Source organism: Tenebrio molitor, chromosome 1 (assembly GCF_963966145.1).
Source record: "Tenebrio molitor chromosome 1, icTenMoli1.1, whole genome shotgun sequence".
NCBI classification, from domain to species: domain Eukaryota; kingdom Metazoa; phylum Arthropoda; class Insecta; order Coleoptera; family Tenebrionidae; genus Tenebrio; species Tenebrio molitor.
This window is the reverse complement of record NC_091046.1, coordinates 21939812-21958294: the sequence shown is the minus strand read 5'-3', so window position 1 is coordinate 21958294 and position 18483 is coordinate 21939812. Positions and strand designations below refer to the sequence as shown.

The 18483-nt window shown below is 35.5% G+C and overlaps 1 protein-coding gene across 4 annotated transcripts in view; it reads left to right on the top strand.

Moving 5' to 3' along the window:
• Positions 1-18483, top strand: part of cyc (basic helix-loop-helix ARNT-like protein cyc) — a 137220-nt gene that overhangs the window by 58295 nt on the left and 60442 nt on the right. For all 4 annotated transcript variants that reach the window (XM_069062033.1, XM_069062032.1, XM_069062034.1 and 1 more), the window contains 2 exons: positions 1103-1195; positions 1699-1816. In XM_069062033.1, coding sequence (XP_068918134.1) covers positions 1103-1195; positions 1699-1816 — 211 coding nt within the window. The remainder of the gene's footprint in view (positions 1-1102; positions 1196-1698; positions 1817-18483) is intronic.

Genomic DNA, 18483 nt, shown 5'->3' with positions numbered 1-18483 from the left:
CTAAATTATGTATGTCTGTTTGTATGGTGTTTGGTGAATCGATAATTGGACAGAAAGAGTCATTATGATTAGATAAACTTTGTAAACTTTGCGGTTCAACAGAATTTTGGAGTAAATTATTAGAAACTTCATTATTGTCAGAATAATTAATTGACAATTCTAACTTTACATCATTTTTGATCTTTTCTAAAATTGCCGAAGGGATATAGTTTTTCTTCATAATGGCTCTCCTCTGGTCAGCTAAATTTTGAATAGTAACAGGAAACTGGGGGTACTTACTTTGGAACGCTTTAAATAAATCAAGCCTGTAAGTACTCACAACATCCTGTAGTTTCGTGATCCGAAAATATTCCCGTATAATGAAAATATTCATTTCCATAGTCCATTTTTTGCGTTTTCTAACTTCTGTAGCACCATTGGATTGCAGTGAAGCACTTGCAACAACATTTGGCGCGTTTTTATTAGAGAGCGAATTTATTGACATTTAGACAGTTGTCACGGCACTCTATTATTATTAACGGTAATACAATCTAAACAAAGATATATTCGTACATCATTACCTTGCAATGTTACGGTAGTGCATTTAAAATAATTTTTTCGATTTCCAAAGCTTCTAAATTCTCTATTATGCAGGATTAGATAATGGTAGTGAGTGACTTTGTACTTTGTGATAATATGTACGATTAGACATAGCTGTCATGACAATGTCATTCATATATTTCAAAATAATTCTTCAATAGAATTTTTTTAAAATTTTTCTGACGTTTACGGTAATCTCTTCTACACCGTAGTGCACCGTTAGTACGCCATTTTTGGGACACCTGTATCTACACGCGATTGGTCAATTAAAAACGTTCTTATTTTAAACCAATGAGGATGGATTTTTAAAAATATTTTTCCCATTATTCCCCGAAGATCATGATTTCACCGTATTATTTTGGTCCGCCAGTTCTGATAGACCCTGTATTTATTCTTCTTTCAAACATTGTTGGATCCTATATTTATCTACTCACGCAAAAACAGTGTTACTGACACAAAATAGTCGAGTCCCATATAGTTCAGAATTAGAAAAGTAATTAAATAATTTGTTTTTAATTTTTAGGCAGCTGATGGTTTCTTGTTTGTAGTTGGTTGTGATCGTGGAAGAATACTCTACGTTTCAGAGTCCGTGTCAAAAGTTCTAAATTTTTCGCAAGTATATTGATTCATATAAAATATCGTGTAATCAAGAAAGTTTATAATCGAATCAGCCTTAAACATGTTGAATAAACTACACCGATAATTGTCACATAAAAAAAGGAACAAAGAAAAATGATGCAAGTGATCATTTTTAAATAAGGTTTTATGATTAAAAATGGATGAATTTTCAATGTAGCAAGATTTATTCCATAAACGACTGTTAGAAAACATGAATGCTAGAAGGAAGTTATTTGTTGTCTACCAAGAATCTAATGAAAAATGTAATTTAACGTCGAAAAAAATTGTTGTATAGATTGTAGTTTTACTTATAGGTTTAAATTATTGAGCATATCAAATTTTAGCAGTTAAAATTGATTGTATTAACTTCCTCGCATCACGTAACTTTAGGTGCCACAATTAAACCAATCGAAAAAAATAGTTAAATACTTAAGGCTCACTCGATTACAAATTTTCTTGATCGCACGATATTTAACACCATTAACAATGCCACATTTTCAGGCTGACCTTTTGGGACAAAGTTTATTCGACATTTTACATCCAAAAGATGTCGCCAAGGCTAAAGAACAATTGTCAGCATCGGATTTAAATCCCAGGGAAAGACTAATAGATGCAAAAAGTAAGTATTAAAAATCAATAAGCTTAAGCTGAACTGAGAAATTTATTATGTACATACAGAAGTTATAATTTTTTACCAAAATTTACAAATGAAAACCTTTAAACCGAATATTATGGAAACTGAAGATTAAAAACAAAATCAGTTAAAAATTTGTTTCTAACACTAATATCTTATACTGTTTCTATGGTGCATTTGAGCTCACACCTTATGTTTCCTATAAAATACGCTTTTCTCTATAAAACACGTCGTCAATAGCAACGTATTTTATAAGGTCATAAGGTCATATTCAAGTAACATTTTATTCATCATTTTTACAGTAATTATCTCAAAAGTGAAATGTACAATAATCATTGAATTGGAACTGCCATATTAGCTTCGTGCTCTTCTTCTTCTTCTTTAACTTCTACTGTTTCATCCAATGCAAGTGTCCCACCATCGAAAACTGGCAATCTTTACATTTTCTTCAAATGATTCTTTCCGTAATATGAATTAACTCTTATTATATATATATATATCACATATCAAGAAAAGCCAAAATGACATCTTCCGTTACCTTCGTGATGCTTTTTTTTATTGTTCCGGCCTTGAAACGAAACATACACCTTTTCGTATGCACGTTTAGACCTCATTGTTTTTTTCAAAATTTGTTGATATTGTACGATTAATCACTGTTGGGTGGTGATATTAGCCGTAACAAAATGATATGGTCGTCTTTGTATAAATACTTAAGAACTTTATTGTATAAATTTAAGACAAAATGTTGATGTACAAGCGTTAAGTACCAAGGATAGTGGTAGACTCTGGTTTTTACCGCTATATTCCGACTTAAATAAGGGTGGGTGATTTCACCCCTCTCACAAGAGAAAGTAGGCAGGACTACCTGCTACAGTACCTGTTTCTAACAATAACGTTCAAAACTACATTATTTTTTACAGATATTATTACCATAGTACCCACGGTAACCTTCGCATTTTGTGTATTGTGACGCACGCGCCTCGAATAATTTATGACATTTTAGAAAAATTTCTGATAAGATGTTAGTGTTAGAAAAAATCTTGAAGACAACATGTGTTTTATAGTTTAAAAATATCGGTCTATTAAATCATCTATAAAACACTTGTTGCCTTAATAGCTATAAGTTTGAACGTTATTGGGGTTTCTTTTATCAAAGAGTATACCTCTATAATCATTACATATAATTTTTTTGAATTTTGTTCTATTACGTCAGCTTCGATCCTGTACAAATACGTCATTAATATGCATTAATTTTCGAGTTATTTGAAAAATATGAACGATAGGAAAAATGAGGTATAGCTTTGCTAAGCCATATTTAAAAAACGCTAACGCGTTTTTTGATATTTCCTTGGATTTTTTTTATTACTATACTGGCCAGGTTTCGACAAGGCTACACAGACAGACGGGTAGGGTGAGGACTCCTCTTAATTTGCCTACCTTTTTCAAATTATATAAAATTTAAATAAAAAACAGAGTGTGTCGTAAAGACGCACGATAGAAGTGAAACTTTTGTATTACAGGGAAACATTGTAATTATTGATCAATCACTTTTAAATAGCATATTAACAACAAAATTGTATATTTTAATGAAGAAACTAAATTATAAACAACGATAACACTAAACAATATCGAAATGCGTAACTCATTGTTCATTTTTAAGCTTCCAAATTAAAAGAGAGGACATTATCAATAAATGCCGTGAGTGTTACAAAGACAGAAGTATACACAATTTTAAGGGATGTTTGTATCGTGTCAAACAGATTAACTTACATTTAAGTGAGATGGAAATATTGGCGCAACCTTTGTGCAAGACACGACCCGACAGTGTTTGCCCCCACCACTTTTCGTCACACTCACACAAAAACATTACCGATCAGAATTTCAAAACCCCCCTATAAAAAGGTTCACTTCAAAAAATTAACACAAAAAATGAAAAACGAAATAAAGAATACGTGCTGTTAGCGCCAAGACGTACCGCATTACGTGTCCAAGTGGTGATTCTGTATAGTAGTGCTGGTCTTACACATTCTTAAGTGCGGACCGCACCCCTGCAGATTGACTACGCGCCTCGATCAGTGCGGACGCATTATTATTTAAGCTTTTAAGATTAAAAGCTAACATCAGAAGTGGGATTGTGACATATCGTGCCCAATTTAAATTTTTTTCTTTATTTTATTCTTTCCCTGGTGTTAAAACAAAAAAAGTCTCTGTGCCGTGCCCGTGCAAATGGAGGATGAAAACAACTCGAACAGTGTTGATCCTACCTTTGCGGTTGCCACTGGAACGGGGAACACCACGGAAGATAAAACCGCCCGATCCTCCTTGACCATTTTACTTCGTGGTTTGTTGGACCACGTGGATTCTGGACCCACAAATGTGTCTTCTGGATGAGGTTTGAGTGACGGCAATTTTTTTTGGTTAAAGTTTCCGGTTGTGAGGCCGAGACAGGTGAGTGGTTCTCCTGTTGCAGCCCTTCAGATCGTCGCTCGTGGGCCAGCGCAAAAAGAGACCTCTGCGAAAATTTTGCAGGCAGTGCTAATTTTGGCAAGTTACTGTATGATGCAATCTCCTATAATTCTGAGAAATGCCCAACGTATGGGTTTTGTGGCCGCATGAAATTACAAAAATTGAATGTTTTGCGTGTTGCATTTATTCAAGGACACCCTTGTGAGTTTAATCTGTTGCGGTATTAAAGACGATGCTTTGCAGGCACGTCCGTGGTCGATTAGCGCATTTGTCGCGCTCCCAGTCAAAATTTACTTTTAATCGCCGAGATGGCTGAGCTAGTAACGTTGTTGCTACTTTTCAAAAAGCAGATTCATTAAAATGCTTTGGATGTGGCCGATTGGGTCCCCAAAAATCTGTCTGCACCTACACATGACAATGCTCCCGTGCTTAGCTCGTCTTCAACTAATGTTTCGTTAACCTAAAAGTTGTCAGGGGAAGGTCAAATAATTGGCTCGGTATAAGTGTAAAGAATTGACTCTATTCGCAACTTTACACTGTGAGGCTTAATAATTATTGAATGCCTTGTTGGCATGTTGTTTCACTCCTCTAGCAAATTCAGCAATCCTTCGTATAGGGGAATCGAATACGGGATGATGTCATCCGGTGCCCGTAATTTGTGCAATCGCGGCTTCTTGACGCCTGGTGAGAGTGCCAGACCACCGATCACGGGGATATCGCCTTACAAACCTGTGAATTTTGTACACAAATATGTCATACCGTTAACAAATGTTTTAAGAAACGACTCATTGATTAAACCAGACCCGTTAATCTCTGCCATTTTCGTTGATTGTTTCCGACTTTGCCCAAGAATGAAGATGGATTTACCCATGTTTTTGTGGCAGTGGATGTGTATTTCAAATATTGTTTTCTGTGCCCACTTAAAAGCCTCAAAACAGATGAAATCGCTAATTGCGCCCAAGATATCATCTTTCTAGTGGGTACCCCGGCTCGCATTCTCACTGACACTGACGTCATCTGCTGCCTGTCAGATGCGTCTTTAGGCCAAGGGATAGTGCCCGGACCCGACCCGGACGACTACGACGCTCTCCTTGAGAGTCATCTTCTATTATTGTCTGTTTTTAGCACGACCTGCTGGATGGTCAGAGTGTCTATAGCGGCCTGGTCGTAGACCGAAAAATCCTATTGTTCTCATGATTCTGACATTTGGGGTTGTTTTCGGGGGTTGCTGTCAGCAACTAACTGTCATGCTGTCAAATGTGTGACAACGCCATGTGCATCGTGACAATTTAAACATGCAGTCCACACTCCACACACATGTATCTGCATGATGCATGCAGTCATGCGTAGTTATCCAGTGATAAATGATGCTTTACTTTAATTGTAATTACAGTTTGGATATTCTGAATTGGCAGAAGCAAGATGTTGCGCACTGGTTCGGTTGTGCGGAAGGAACAAAGTTTCGGCGCCGCATTTTTTTTTTGAAAATCTCTTGGTCAGTGGCGAGTGCAAATTCATAGAATAATAATTTGTCCAAAATTATATAATTAATTAATTACATTCAAAACTGTACAAAACATAAAGTATACTTCCACTCATTTCCACCAAGAATGGCACGGATTAATTAAGCAAAAATAATTGTTTTGTTATGGACCCATCTTTATCTGACTTAGGAAATAATGTACCTACTGCAAATCCAAGATTGAGATTATAATTTTACTATTATTCCAGAAATGGGCTTACAACTAACGGAACTTGTTGCTACGTTTCCCGCAATATCAGTTCTAATATGAAAAAAAAAGCCAGTTCATAAACACTAACAGCAAAATACTAAAGACCAGAAACACCAAACAGAACGAGCATCAACTAAATTAATAAAATGTTTGTTATTAAAGTTACTTTTAAACTGTGCAACTCTTGACATTGCACTTTGACAACTTCACTGAATTCATTACATTTGTTTGTGAGGTTAGGTAGGTTAGGAGAAATATGTCCATCCTCAAGACGGCGGTGGTTTTTAGAATATATGCAGTTGTATCAGTTTATAACACGCACTTGGTGTATGTGGCTGTCTCCCTTCAACACATATGAGGCAGGTTCGTAGTTCGTTGCCTCTGCTGCGTTCGCTGTTGAGATGTCGTTCTGTGCGTCTCACTCTGAACTATACGATTTGAGGAACATGGAACTATTAACGTGCGTCGGTCTCGGCGCGGGCGTAAAATGTCGACCAAACGTCAAAAATTGTTACGAAACAAGAAAAATGTAATTCGATTTAACCAAAGCTTCGGAAATCACTGCAAAAGTGTTGCAGTAAGCAAAACTATTACACAGATGATGTTAACTAACTTGCGTAATGTGCTATCGTGCAGCAACGAGAGGAAATTTAGCTGAACGTATTCTCCAAACCAATTTTTTTTCCATGAATCCAAATAAAGTAGTGTCACCACTGTCATCTGAATTGAAGGGTTGGGAAAACCCACATTTGTTGGCAAGTCTGATGGCATTCATTCAAAATAAATTCAGATTTTGCGTCTTTTCAATTTCAAGAAAGAATGGTTTTTGTTTTCCATAATTGAAATACATTTGTCAGTGGTTCCGACTATAATTTATTCTGTACTGATCGTATCTATAAGGTACGCTGTATGTACTGATACTGATAAAATAGAAATGATTCGATTGTTATTAGAATCAAAATAAGTGCACAACTGCACATGCGCATCATTTATAATTGAAAGGTCGAATTATTTGATCATTTGGATTATTCAAAGCGATTCTTTCGATTCATTCGATCATCAGAATATATCGATTCTACCCAACACTAGAAAATACTATAATTTCTTGACAATGGCGGTAACATAAACAACTCATTATGCCTTGCTGTCAAGTGTCAAACACGGACGAACGGCATGTCGTGTTCTTGATTCAGGCGTGACGTCACTGCATATATTTCTAAAATAAACCATGTACCCCGCCTGTTCTTTTCGTAAAATCATGATTAGCCGTGTTAGCGGTTGCTAGCGTGCCGTTGATGCTTGGGCCAGTGTGCCTTCTGGCGGATATCAACTTTGGCAGGAGTTCGGCTGTGCCGTTGATGCTTGGGCCAGTGTGCCTTCTGGCGTATATCAACTTTGGCAGGAGTTCAGCTGTGCCGTTGATGCTTGGGCCAGTGTGCCTTCTGGCGTATATCAACTTTGGCAGGAGTTCAGTTGTGCTGTTGATGCTTGGGCCACTGTGCCTTCTAGCGGATATCAACTTTGGCATGAGTTTGGCTGTGGCCGTTGATGTTTGGGTCTCTTTGCCGTCTGGGAAGTTCCGCACCTTGAACGTGTACATAATCATGGATATTTTGACGCATGTTGTGTTTGTCATACGCCGGAAGACCCCGATACATCAGTACCAGGACCATCTCATGGAAGTCAGGATGAAACCGAGCCCTGACTTGCGACACGTATACAATTCCAGTTTATTCTAATAAAATTCCTGAATTTAGTATTTATTCAATTACAAACGTCAATAGGTAATCTTCAAATTGACTCCGAAATAAAAACTGGTTACTATTTTTGGGCCGAGAGCGTCCCAATGTCAGGCTGGCCGTGTTAGCGCCAAGACGTACCGCATTACGTGTCCAAGTGGTGATTCTGTATAGTAGTGCTGGTCTTACACATTCTTAAGTGCGGACCGCACCCCTGCAGATTGACTACGCGCCTCGATCAGTGCGGACGTATTATTATTTAAGCTTTTAAGATTAAAAGCTAACACGTGCGTCGTATTTTTTTATATTTTTTATTGACAATCCAACTCGAACATTTTTAACCAATTAAATTGCAGCTTTTCCAAATTTGGACCAATCAAATTAATTTATAGTGACAATCCAACTCGAAAATTTTTAACTAATCAAATTGCAGCATTTTTCAAATTTGGACCAATCAAATTGATTTATAGTGACAATTTAATTCATACACTAAAAATCCCATAAGCAGCAGTGTTTTTGTCATTATGACAGCGAAAAAAGTTTGCCCTAACTTTTCCAGCGACAAAACAGAACCTAACTTTTGAAAGCGTCTGATTCTATACTTGGGCCGGCCAAAGCTGGAGTGATCACGAAATGTTCACGTGATACTGCTCGTCAAATCTTAGATGGCCGCTAAGGATGCGCAGAAGAGGGAGTGCGATGCAAGATGTGGAACCGAGATGCGAGAAGGTGAAGCGGTAAAGTGGGGTATAATTCTGAAAAGTACACTCAGATACAGAAATCCACTTGTTCTAACTCCGCGTTGTCGACGAGATTTTAATCCTGTAGCTGTATCTACTGACGTATTGCGAGTCTTCAACGTATTTGTGATCTGCAATTATTATTACCTAAATAATAATAAACCTTTCCCACTAAATTTCTGACGGCATTGTAATTTTTACATTTATCCTTTTTAGAAAATGACACCCATAAAGTTGCTCTTATTGTTAACACACGTTGTACATTTTTATAATTAAGACTCCTTAAATTTCAAAATCATAAAGCACTATAATTTTTTTTGAAGTACCTGTTCTTGCTATTTTGTCGATGGACGAATCGATTGGACCGTTCGCTTAAATTACAATTACAAACAGATGTTCGTTATTCGCAGCGCTTCAGCAACTTTTACATAATGCCGTAAACAATTTCCCAGAATTCGAATACGGTAAGATGAGGCACAAAGAATTATTCATTATTTTAATAAACTAATGTACATATTACGAAATCAAAGACATTATTCCATATACCTAATTCATAATGTCATAGTAATATTTAAAATATTAATGACATAATTACATAACATTTTTGTTTTATATTTAATACAAAAATTTCCGATAATATTGCGGAATCTGGAAAAGTGCCCCGAATGCTTGCAGCGTTTCCACGTTGAATGGCAAGGGAAATCCTCTCGAAAAGGAATTTCTTTGATTTTGAATCGCCTGATTCCGCGATAAATATGTTTCACTGTGCTTTTAAAAGCCATGGTTTGGAGTGTACCAGTGTTTCCACTGCTGCGACGCTCGAACAAGTGACGTCCCCACTCCTACCGTTACCATTGCGCATCCGAATCTCAGCGGCCATCTAACATTTGACGAGCAGTAGTTCGGCGACGTCATGAAAAGCCTGATTTACACTGCTTTGTTAAATTTGAGTTTTGTGTCATTTCCTATTTAATTGTAAACAAAGCCTTGAAAAAAACTGACTTATGATCAAAATTTAATCACTAAATTTAAACCAAACACCGAAAACACAAGCGTACGAAACATACGAGACAGCAAGGCGCTTTGCTACGAGACCGTGGAAGCTTGAAAATTTCGGCTGCGTGCATTGAGCTGCACCATATTTTTAATGCGGGCCTTTTACCCAATAGGAAACCATCCCCCGAAAATCACGTGAAGATCACGCCAGTTTATTACTCCAGCTGTTGGGCGGCCCAAGTATAGTAGGTCTGCATCATAGTAATTTACGTATTAATTGTCTTACCGAATTGCACTCAAGCTTTTTTTGTGTGTCGAAGTAAACTTGCCATTTATAATTCGAGTTTTGTTGTCTGGCAATTAAACTTAAAAAACTGCCAGAAAAAATTACTCGTCCTACGGACTCGTAATTTTTTCAGAGGCAGTTTTTTTCGTTAAATTGCCAGGCAACAAAATTCTCGTTGAAATGTCAAGTTTACTTCGACAAAAAAAGCTCTCGTGTAATTATAAGTGAAAAAACATCGGGCAGAGTGAAAAAACAACCAGCAGAATGAAATAACAACTGGCAATTTTTCAGCGAAAAAATGTACAGTTAATTTCAAAATTATAGAGTACACCTAATTTTCTACAGTGTAAAATGCACTTACATTTTTTGTCAATGATCAATGTCAATTTTGACAAAACAAATGCCTAATCTAACCGAAAACGCGAAAGTGCTCATTCTTTCCAAATTAGAAGATCCATCCGAAGGGTAGCTCACTATTATAACATCGACAAGAGCACCGTGCAGAGGATAAAACACACTATTATGGTGTTCTAAAATATCAACGACATTTTATGTTGTCAAACTTACCTAACCTATATAAAAAATATGACACTTAAATTTCAAAAAGGCATCTTTACATGTGGAAAAAACTGTAATAAATTGACTTCTTGATTTTTGAGGTGTACTCGATAATTTTGAAATTAACTGTATGTCAAAATGAAACGTCAAATTTATTAGGTCAACTAAATAAAAATTTTCTCGGTGGATTGTGAAGTCGAATACAATTCGTGGTCTAATTTTTTCTTCAAAATTTGTCATTTAAGACATGAGTAGCTTTTGCTTTTGTGAAATTACACTCGTCTCCTTCGTCGACTCGTGTAATTTTCGTTGCAAAAGCTACTCATGTCTTAAATGACAAATTTTGTTGGAAAAAATTAGACCACTTATTGTATTATAAAATATGAAAAAAAAAAATCGGGCGGTTAAAAAAATAAATGTCCATTGAACTTAAAATGGTTTGAAAATGAATTTAATGATTTGCTAAATGCCCTTGACCGTTATATCGGGTGTGTCAAAAAGGAACATGAAGAAATAGTATATTTCAAACCAAGGTAAGAAAGTGCTTTCTTGCAGACCACAGGCAAAGATTATAAACCGAGCCGTAGGCGAGGTTTGTAAGTGCCTAAGGTCTGCAAGGCCACTTTCTTAACAAGGTTTGAATACTATTTTTTTCCCTACCGGCACAACTTCGTTGAAAAAAGTCAAAAAAAGATGGTTATATTCCTGATTGAAACGAAAATTTTGAGAATTGAATAGTAGGCTGGGTTATTTGTTTAATTAACTCATCGCATTTGAAGATTTGACGTTTGTTCGAAAATTTGATATAAACAGGGTAAAGTAATCTACCTACCTAGCTTATCTGTTTATTTTCCAGATTATATGATTGCTCTACCAAGTTGCTTTATTGAATTGGCTCATTTATCAATGACTTATTTCACTTTTGACATTTGTATTTTGGTATAGTTTTACCATAAACATTTCATGATTAACTTTCTTACCTTAGCGAGAAAGTTGAATTTTCTCACCTCAAATAAGGTATCCACAGCCTACATTTCTAACCAGTAGGGAAAAATTTTTTTTTTATTATACCTGAATCATAATCCCTGTTTTTGACACTAAAATGCGTGCGAAAAAGGGCCTTTAAAACACTAAAGCTTTAAGGGTTGCTTAGTTAACAACAAATTCACCTACATTTTGAACAATGATAAATAGACATTTATAGAAAATTTATAATAGCAACAAAACAACAACAATTGATCATTTCTATATCAACGATTAATGACACAGATTTGTTCAGAAAAGGTATTTCAATTTACTTTTTTTATTATAATTTTGAGATTGTAGTGCAGGTATAATAAAAAATGGCGTATGATACACGTTTATAAGGGCCTTTAAAGCACTTGCGACGTTAAAAGCACTCCGCTACGCGTCGTGCTCTTAAACTCGTCGCGCGTGCTTTAAAGGCTTCCTTATAAACTTGTATCATAATATACTATTTTTTTGCTTTCGGCCTTTCGTTAACGCACAAGAGCTTTTGGAAGTTACAACTAAACTACCTGTAAAACTAAATGATCCTGTTATTGTTGTGGGAACTTAATTGCATGTGTCAACTCTCAAAGATGCCCTCAACAGATATCCAAAAATTCCTTTCACGAATACGTTCGAAATCCGTTTCTTCGTCATTGTTAAATATGATGAAATTTGGTGTGGGGGAGTAGTTTTCAAACGCGGTAACATTGCTAACACATCATAGCAACAAAAAAAAAACCTTTGTAAAATAAATGTGAATTAAATTGTGACAGTTTTCAAAATGAGTTTTACCGCAGATGAATATTGTAATATGTATTTAGCTCTTGGTGTCGCAGAAAATAACGCAGTATTTAGCTGCAAAGACATAGGTACACCATACGTTTTGCTAACGGAAGTGTGAATGTTATTAGGCGTTTTGACCAATAATTGAGAGAAAAAAAAATTAACCATGACAACTATGTACATACGGTAGTTTTTAGTTAGGTACCTATTGCGTTGCTGCCATTTTCATTTTTACTTTCTGGGAGTTTTTTCTTTAACTGAAAGCTGCAGAAAAATTTTTGTTACAAAATCGGGGTCTATGTTATGATATGCTATGCTATGCTACTAAAACGCCTGTCCGTCCTTTTTGACACACCCGATATTCGGAAATATCGTGCGATCCATTGAATTTGTAATTAGAGTTGGCGCTGGAACTGAAGCCGTAGGTCTTTTTGAATCAATACACTTATTTGTGTATAAATTAATGTTACAAAATGAAAATGGTTAACATTTTCAGCATCTGTTGTAACATTGTTTAATAAAATAAACATTACCATTGTAATTTTTTCTTAATCCCTCGAATCCTTAATTCGCCATTTTCTGTTTTACAATTGTCATTAAATGTAACGTTTGCCGCGATAGTTCAAAATTAGACATGCGTTGACAGTTCCAGAGTCAACTCTAATTACAAATTCAATGGATCGCACGATATAAAATCTCAAATCATTGAATGATCGAACTCTACTTGCTACGACGTACAATTGACCATGTGTGAAAACTGGCTGCCTCAATAAAATTCCAATTTTTTCGAATGTTTGTTTTTGAGGTATAATTGGAAACTGAGTTCTTTGAAAGTTAAATGGTAAAATAGGAATATGTTAAATTTATACGTGGAATCAAAATTCTCTTATTGCGTGCGGTTCCAGTTAAAACTTCGCTATCAATAGCATTACGATGCATAAACTTGATGCGCATTCTTGTTCCATTGATTAATACTTCCTTTGTACATATTTAACTTTCTGATCAGTAAAACGATGCAATTAACTTTCAATATTAACTTATGTGGTGGCAAACCACTAATATTCAAAGAATTTTGTATTTCACTCCGAAGATTTTTTTTAATAAATAATCTAAATAAACTCCCTCTTGGAGTGGATTTCACTTTTGTATTTTTGGTATGTAAGTGTATATTGATTATACATTGTTCTTTTCACAATAAAAATCTCTATCAGAATTGTTAAAAAAATTATATGTTCGCTTTAAAAAAAATATATTTTGACAATTTAGCCTTGAAACCCTTGGGGCTATATGTGACTTTATATGGTCGCCTATTTACAACCATTTAATTTTGTGTATAGATAATTAAAATCCTCCGATAAATAAGAGAGTTATGGACTCGTTTTATTTTTTGGGCACACATGTATATTACAAATACATTAAATTAAATAAAATATTCATTGTTTACGTTCATACACTGTAAAATTAACCAAGTAAATGCGGAGTGAATTTGGGGCGAATGCGGAGTGTATGATTGGTAATTGATTTTACCGGTTTCAGTATAGTAAGCCTTGGTTTACATTCACAAAAGTTGGATGGTAGGTGAATCATAACTGTACTAGTACAGTTATGCTGTAGGGTAATATTGCCATAGTGGCAATCAACAAATGAAGGACAATATCTAATTTTATTCATTATTGGGTAGTATGAATAAGAATAAGCATTTGCTTATACAGCGTGTTTATAAATGTCTGTTATCAGTTATCATAGTAACAAGGCATATCAATCTTTTTCAAAGCCAAATTTTTTTATTTAAATTTATTTTCTTTTAAATAATTGTCTCAATATACTAAAAAATCTTGTACGTCACACGACCGGTAGAAGCATTATGGCCTCGCTAGTTTACGAGTCTCGCCCAATCGGGCTCGACCCGTAATTCACTAGCTCGTCCATAAAAACGTTACCAACGGTCTTGTAACGTAAATAGCTATTTTTTGTTCGACACTGTCAGAATTTGAGAATTTTCTCCTGTGTGAACGGATTTTAAAGATTTTAAGCGATTTGGAATCTTTAAGGGACTAGTCGAACAAAAAAATGTTGTATTCAACTCGTTCGTGGCCCTTTAAAACGTTCGTTTCGGGATTTAAACTGGCCCACTTATGCCAATTTACACAGGAACTCGTTAAATAAACTACATACTGCTTTCACTGTTTTTACGATGAAAAATAGTTATTAACGTCATAAGGCTGATATGTAGCAAATAACAGACAAGATTTTACTATCAATCGAGTCTGTTATTTGCGTATCGGCCGAATAAATTTTACATAAACTTTTTCAATTACATACATTCTGGACATTACCCTTAATTCTCTGAATAAACAATTCACGCTTCTGGAAATCCATAGCAAAAATTTTCAGTTTTTATACAGTACTCGCTCTCGCTCTCCAGAGGAAACTGACCAATGCCGACGACAATTTAGATCCCAACAATGCAAACGAAGAAAAATTAATGGCTTGCATAACAAAATTGTGAGACGTCAAAGATCCACCAATTCCAGAAAAAGATCTCCAAGTGTTAATGTGAATAAAATCGGTTGCTAAGCATATATTATCACTAGTGTTAGGACAAAATAGTACCGGACAGTCGACCAGTATAACTTTGCGTAATCCTTCGCTCGCACATAAACAGGATTCAGCTGGTTCGCCTGTTATTTAAAGCAAACCAGCTGAATCGTGTTTATATCTGAGCGGCGTATTACGCAAAGTTGTACTGGTCGACTTGTCCGGGACTATTCAAACTGATTATCACACTGTCAGAATGACATTTCTGCCAACGTGTCAACATCAACATATTAAGGGCCCCACAGACTGCGTTTTTGTTCCACGGTTTTGTTCGATGAACAAGTATTCGAACAAAAACGACAAACACGAGTTGCACACTCTTATTTAAAGGTTTTAATGAGTGAATAAATATGAAGTTATATTTGTATGCAATGGCGGCGGCATTAGTCAATAATTTATGGCGAAATACAAATTGTCAAAACCTATTTATGGTACTACACCACTGCAAAAACCGACGTTTTTTTTTTAACTGTTTGAGGTTTGCTCGAATAGCAAGTGTGTCGAACAGGTTTGACGAACATAATCAGGATAAACCTGGTAATTTTAATCATTTTTGTTCGCGAGCAAAAACGACCGTTTTCCAGACACACTTTAGATTTGCATTGTTTTTGTTCGAACAGACTTGTTCGTCGAACAAAAACGCAGTCTGTGGGGCCCTTATGGTTAAGGCAGATGTCGTTCAAAATGTCACACATCGGTCATAGGAATCTATTTTTATTTTTTAAAATAAAACAACAAATGGCGGGTCTGAAAACAACCTTGTTTATTCTAATACACGTAAGCTTATTGTAAAAAGGAGAAAAGTTATAACATAAGCCAAAAAGGATTATGAAACGAAAAATAAATACAATCAGAGCAAGTACTCAAAGTAGCCACCATTCATTTGCAAGCATGAATGCCCATCGCAAAAGACAAACGGCAATAGCGCTCCTGAATACAACATTTTTAAAAAAGAAATCCAGAGGATTTAAATCGGGAGATCGCGTCGTGAACCGCCACGACTTATCCATCGATGAGGATACTGTTGATTCAAAATTTCTCGAACTTGTCAACTGAAGTGTAGTGCTGCGCCATCGTGTTGAAACCAGCCGTTAACACAAAAAAGAAGTGGAATATCTTCAAGCAAATTGGGAAGTTCTGCGTTCAAAAATTCTGCATAAATGTCTCCCGTTAACGGTGCAGGAAATTTAAAAGGTCCTACCTAAATAGGGAAGTTAGCTGACATGTAAAATAATTAGTTTTGATTTTTAAAAAATTTAATATTTTGGTCAGCCGAAAAGTCTAATACAAATGTCGTACGGGAGGTATTTTCCGGCGCTCCAACTAATCAGGCACTCGGCTGCGCCATCGTGACGGAAACTAGTTGTCGTGCCGGATAATTCACCTCCCGTACTCTAATGTAAATAACTAATAACTATTTCATGCACAAGAACCATTCACTTCACATTACATTAATATTACATTAAATTAATATTAAAATTATTGGTACTTGAAGTTTCCATAATATTAGTAAAGTCTACAACACTATCTGAATTATCCGATGTACACTTCTGTTCACTGAAAAAGTATACAGGAACATTCTGCTTGTGTAAATCAAATTTACCATTTACCTGTTGGGACTGTCATTGTCAGTGCCAGATAATTGTAATAATTTGATTTCAGGCAGTAAAAATTGCCAGGATAATTTCTTACTTTGTTTTGTTTGGGTCGGCTGTTGGCAATTGTCACCGGTAGCTCAGTCTTGGGGCGGGGTAAGATAACGAATTGAATTAAGACCGTTTCGTGCGTTCCCATTTCGTGCGCTAATGAAAATATTCCCGATTCGGGCCTCGTCCCACGTCTTTACCTGCTGCGACTGCGAGTGCCGTTTCGTGCGTTGGTCCGCTGAGAATGCGAGAGAATGTCATAGTTTTCTTAAAAATAATAATTTTAAATAGTGCCCCACTGTTTGAGAGCTTTTGCACCATTTTATTGTTGTAATAATTAAATAAATAGTTAACATTTTGTAATGAAAGTCAATTGCTTAGCAATCAAAAACAACAATGCCTCATGTCAGATTTTATCGAGTACCTACTGTCACAATGACGTTTCGGTTTTAAATATTTCCCTGGCATAATAGATCATCAAAAAGTACCAGGATTGCATTTTTTATTGACAAAATCAATAATTATATTCGAAATATCTATCTAGATTTACCACAACCTTCTGGTAAGTCACCTTTTATTGCTGCAAAGAACTGAAATTATTTGTGCAGCTTCATTTGTGATACCACATCTCGATCAACCTCTAAACTTCTAAAGGGATTTGAAATCGAGCACTGACCTTAATAAGATTCGTTAATTTCTGTGTAACTTTATTTATTTGTATTTGTACTGAAAACATTCATAATAAATGCTTAAAATATCCTCCGTTTGCCCTTACATAAGCATACCTTCGGACAGCAGCGCGCTACATTCCCCATACACAAAATGCATATCTGCATACTACTCGATAGAATATTCTGGCGTTGTAATCTATTGTAATCTTTGCAGCCGACGGATAAAAGATAGATCAAGTCAAAGTGTAGACTTTGACAGTAGTAAATTTCAAATCGTTACTAAGCAATCATTTTTAAATCGAAACATAGCACATGCACAAAGCAATATTTTAGTAGTCCCAAAACAACAGAGAACAATTTTATTTTCAGAAAACGGTTCAATTTATCCAAAAGCGGTATAAAGGTTTTCGACCACATTTTCCCTGATAAACTCACCCTGAAATTCCCTAACACCCTGTATTTATTTCTCGTATTTACTATATTTCGCTGTCAAATAATCTTATCCAAAACTCTTCAAGTTTTGCAGACTTATTTCTTAGGCTTCTGATACTTATTTGATTTCTCTTAGAATAAGGTACTTAGCAGAAAGGGCTTTATGACAAAATCTTACTTACTTTATATCTACCTATCTGGAGTGCATTTAAATGCAAAATCAGTGTGTTTTTCACATTAGACGTGAATTTTTTTATAATAACTTTTCTCTCAACTACTCAGGTACAAATAAAAATTGGACTCCATTGCGGAGAAAACCCTACAAAGGGCGACGCACGAACTGGCACTGCCTAAGTGTACTGCAAATGCTTGGCGCCAGAAACGGCACTACTCCGGACCCGATACCCGAAATAAAACACACGTGTCCGAGTTGACCAATTTAATTAAAGTGAATGCCCTAATAGAGTGATAATGGAAAATGACAATTACAAATTATATTTTGATCGTACAGTTTTAACTGACATTAATATTCAACATAACAGACCAGACATTATTATTTTAAATAAACAGCAAAAGCAAGCATATCTTTTAGATAAAGCTTTTCCAAATTCACACAATATAACACAGACATATAACACAAAAATTAATAAATATTTTGAACTTTCCGTTGCTATGAGAAATCTTTGGTGTTTAGAAAAAAAAAATCGATTTTACCACTTATAATTTCAGCAACGGGAATAGTACCGCAATCTCTTTTTAAAAATTTAAAAGTTTTGGACTTAGAGAACACATTGGTAGTTGAAATTCAAAAATGTATATTATTATACTCATGTCATATCGTGAGGAAATTCCTTAACATTGACACAGAACATAAAACACAAAAAAGTCAAAATGTGGAGGCGAGACGCCGGTAATTATGTTGATAAGCACTTACTGCACTATTACTTGATAGGGGTGTTGGTCAGTAGCGCGCCGCGGTCAGTTTATCCTTTG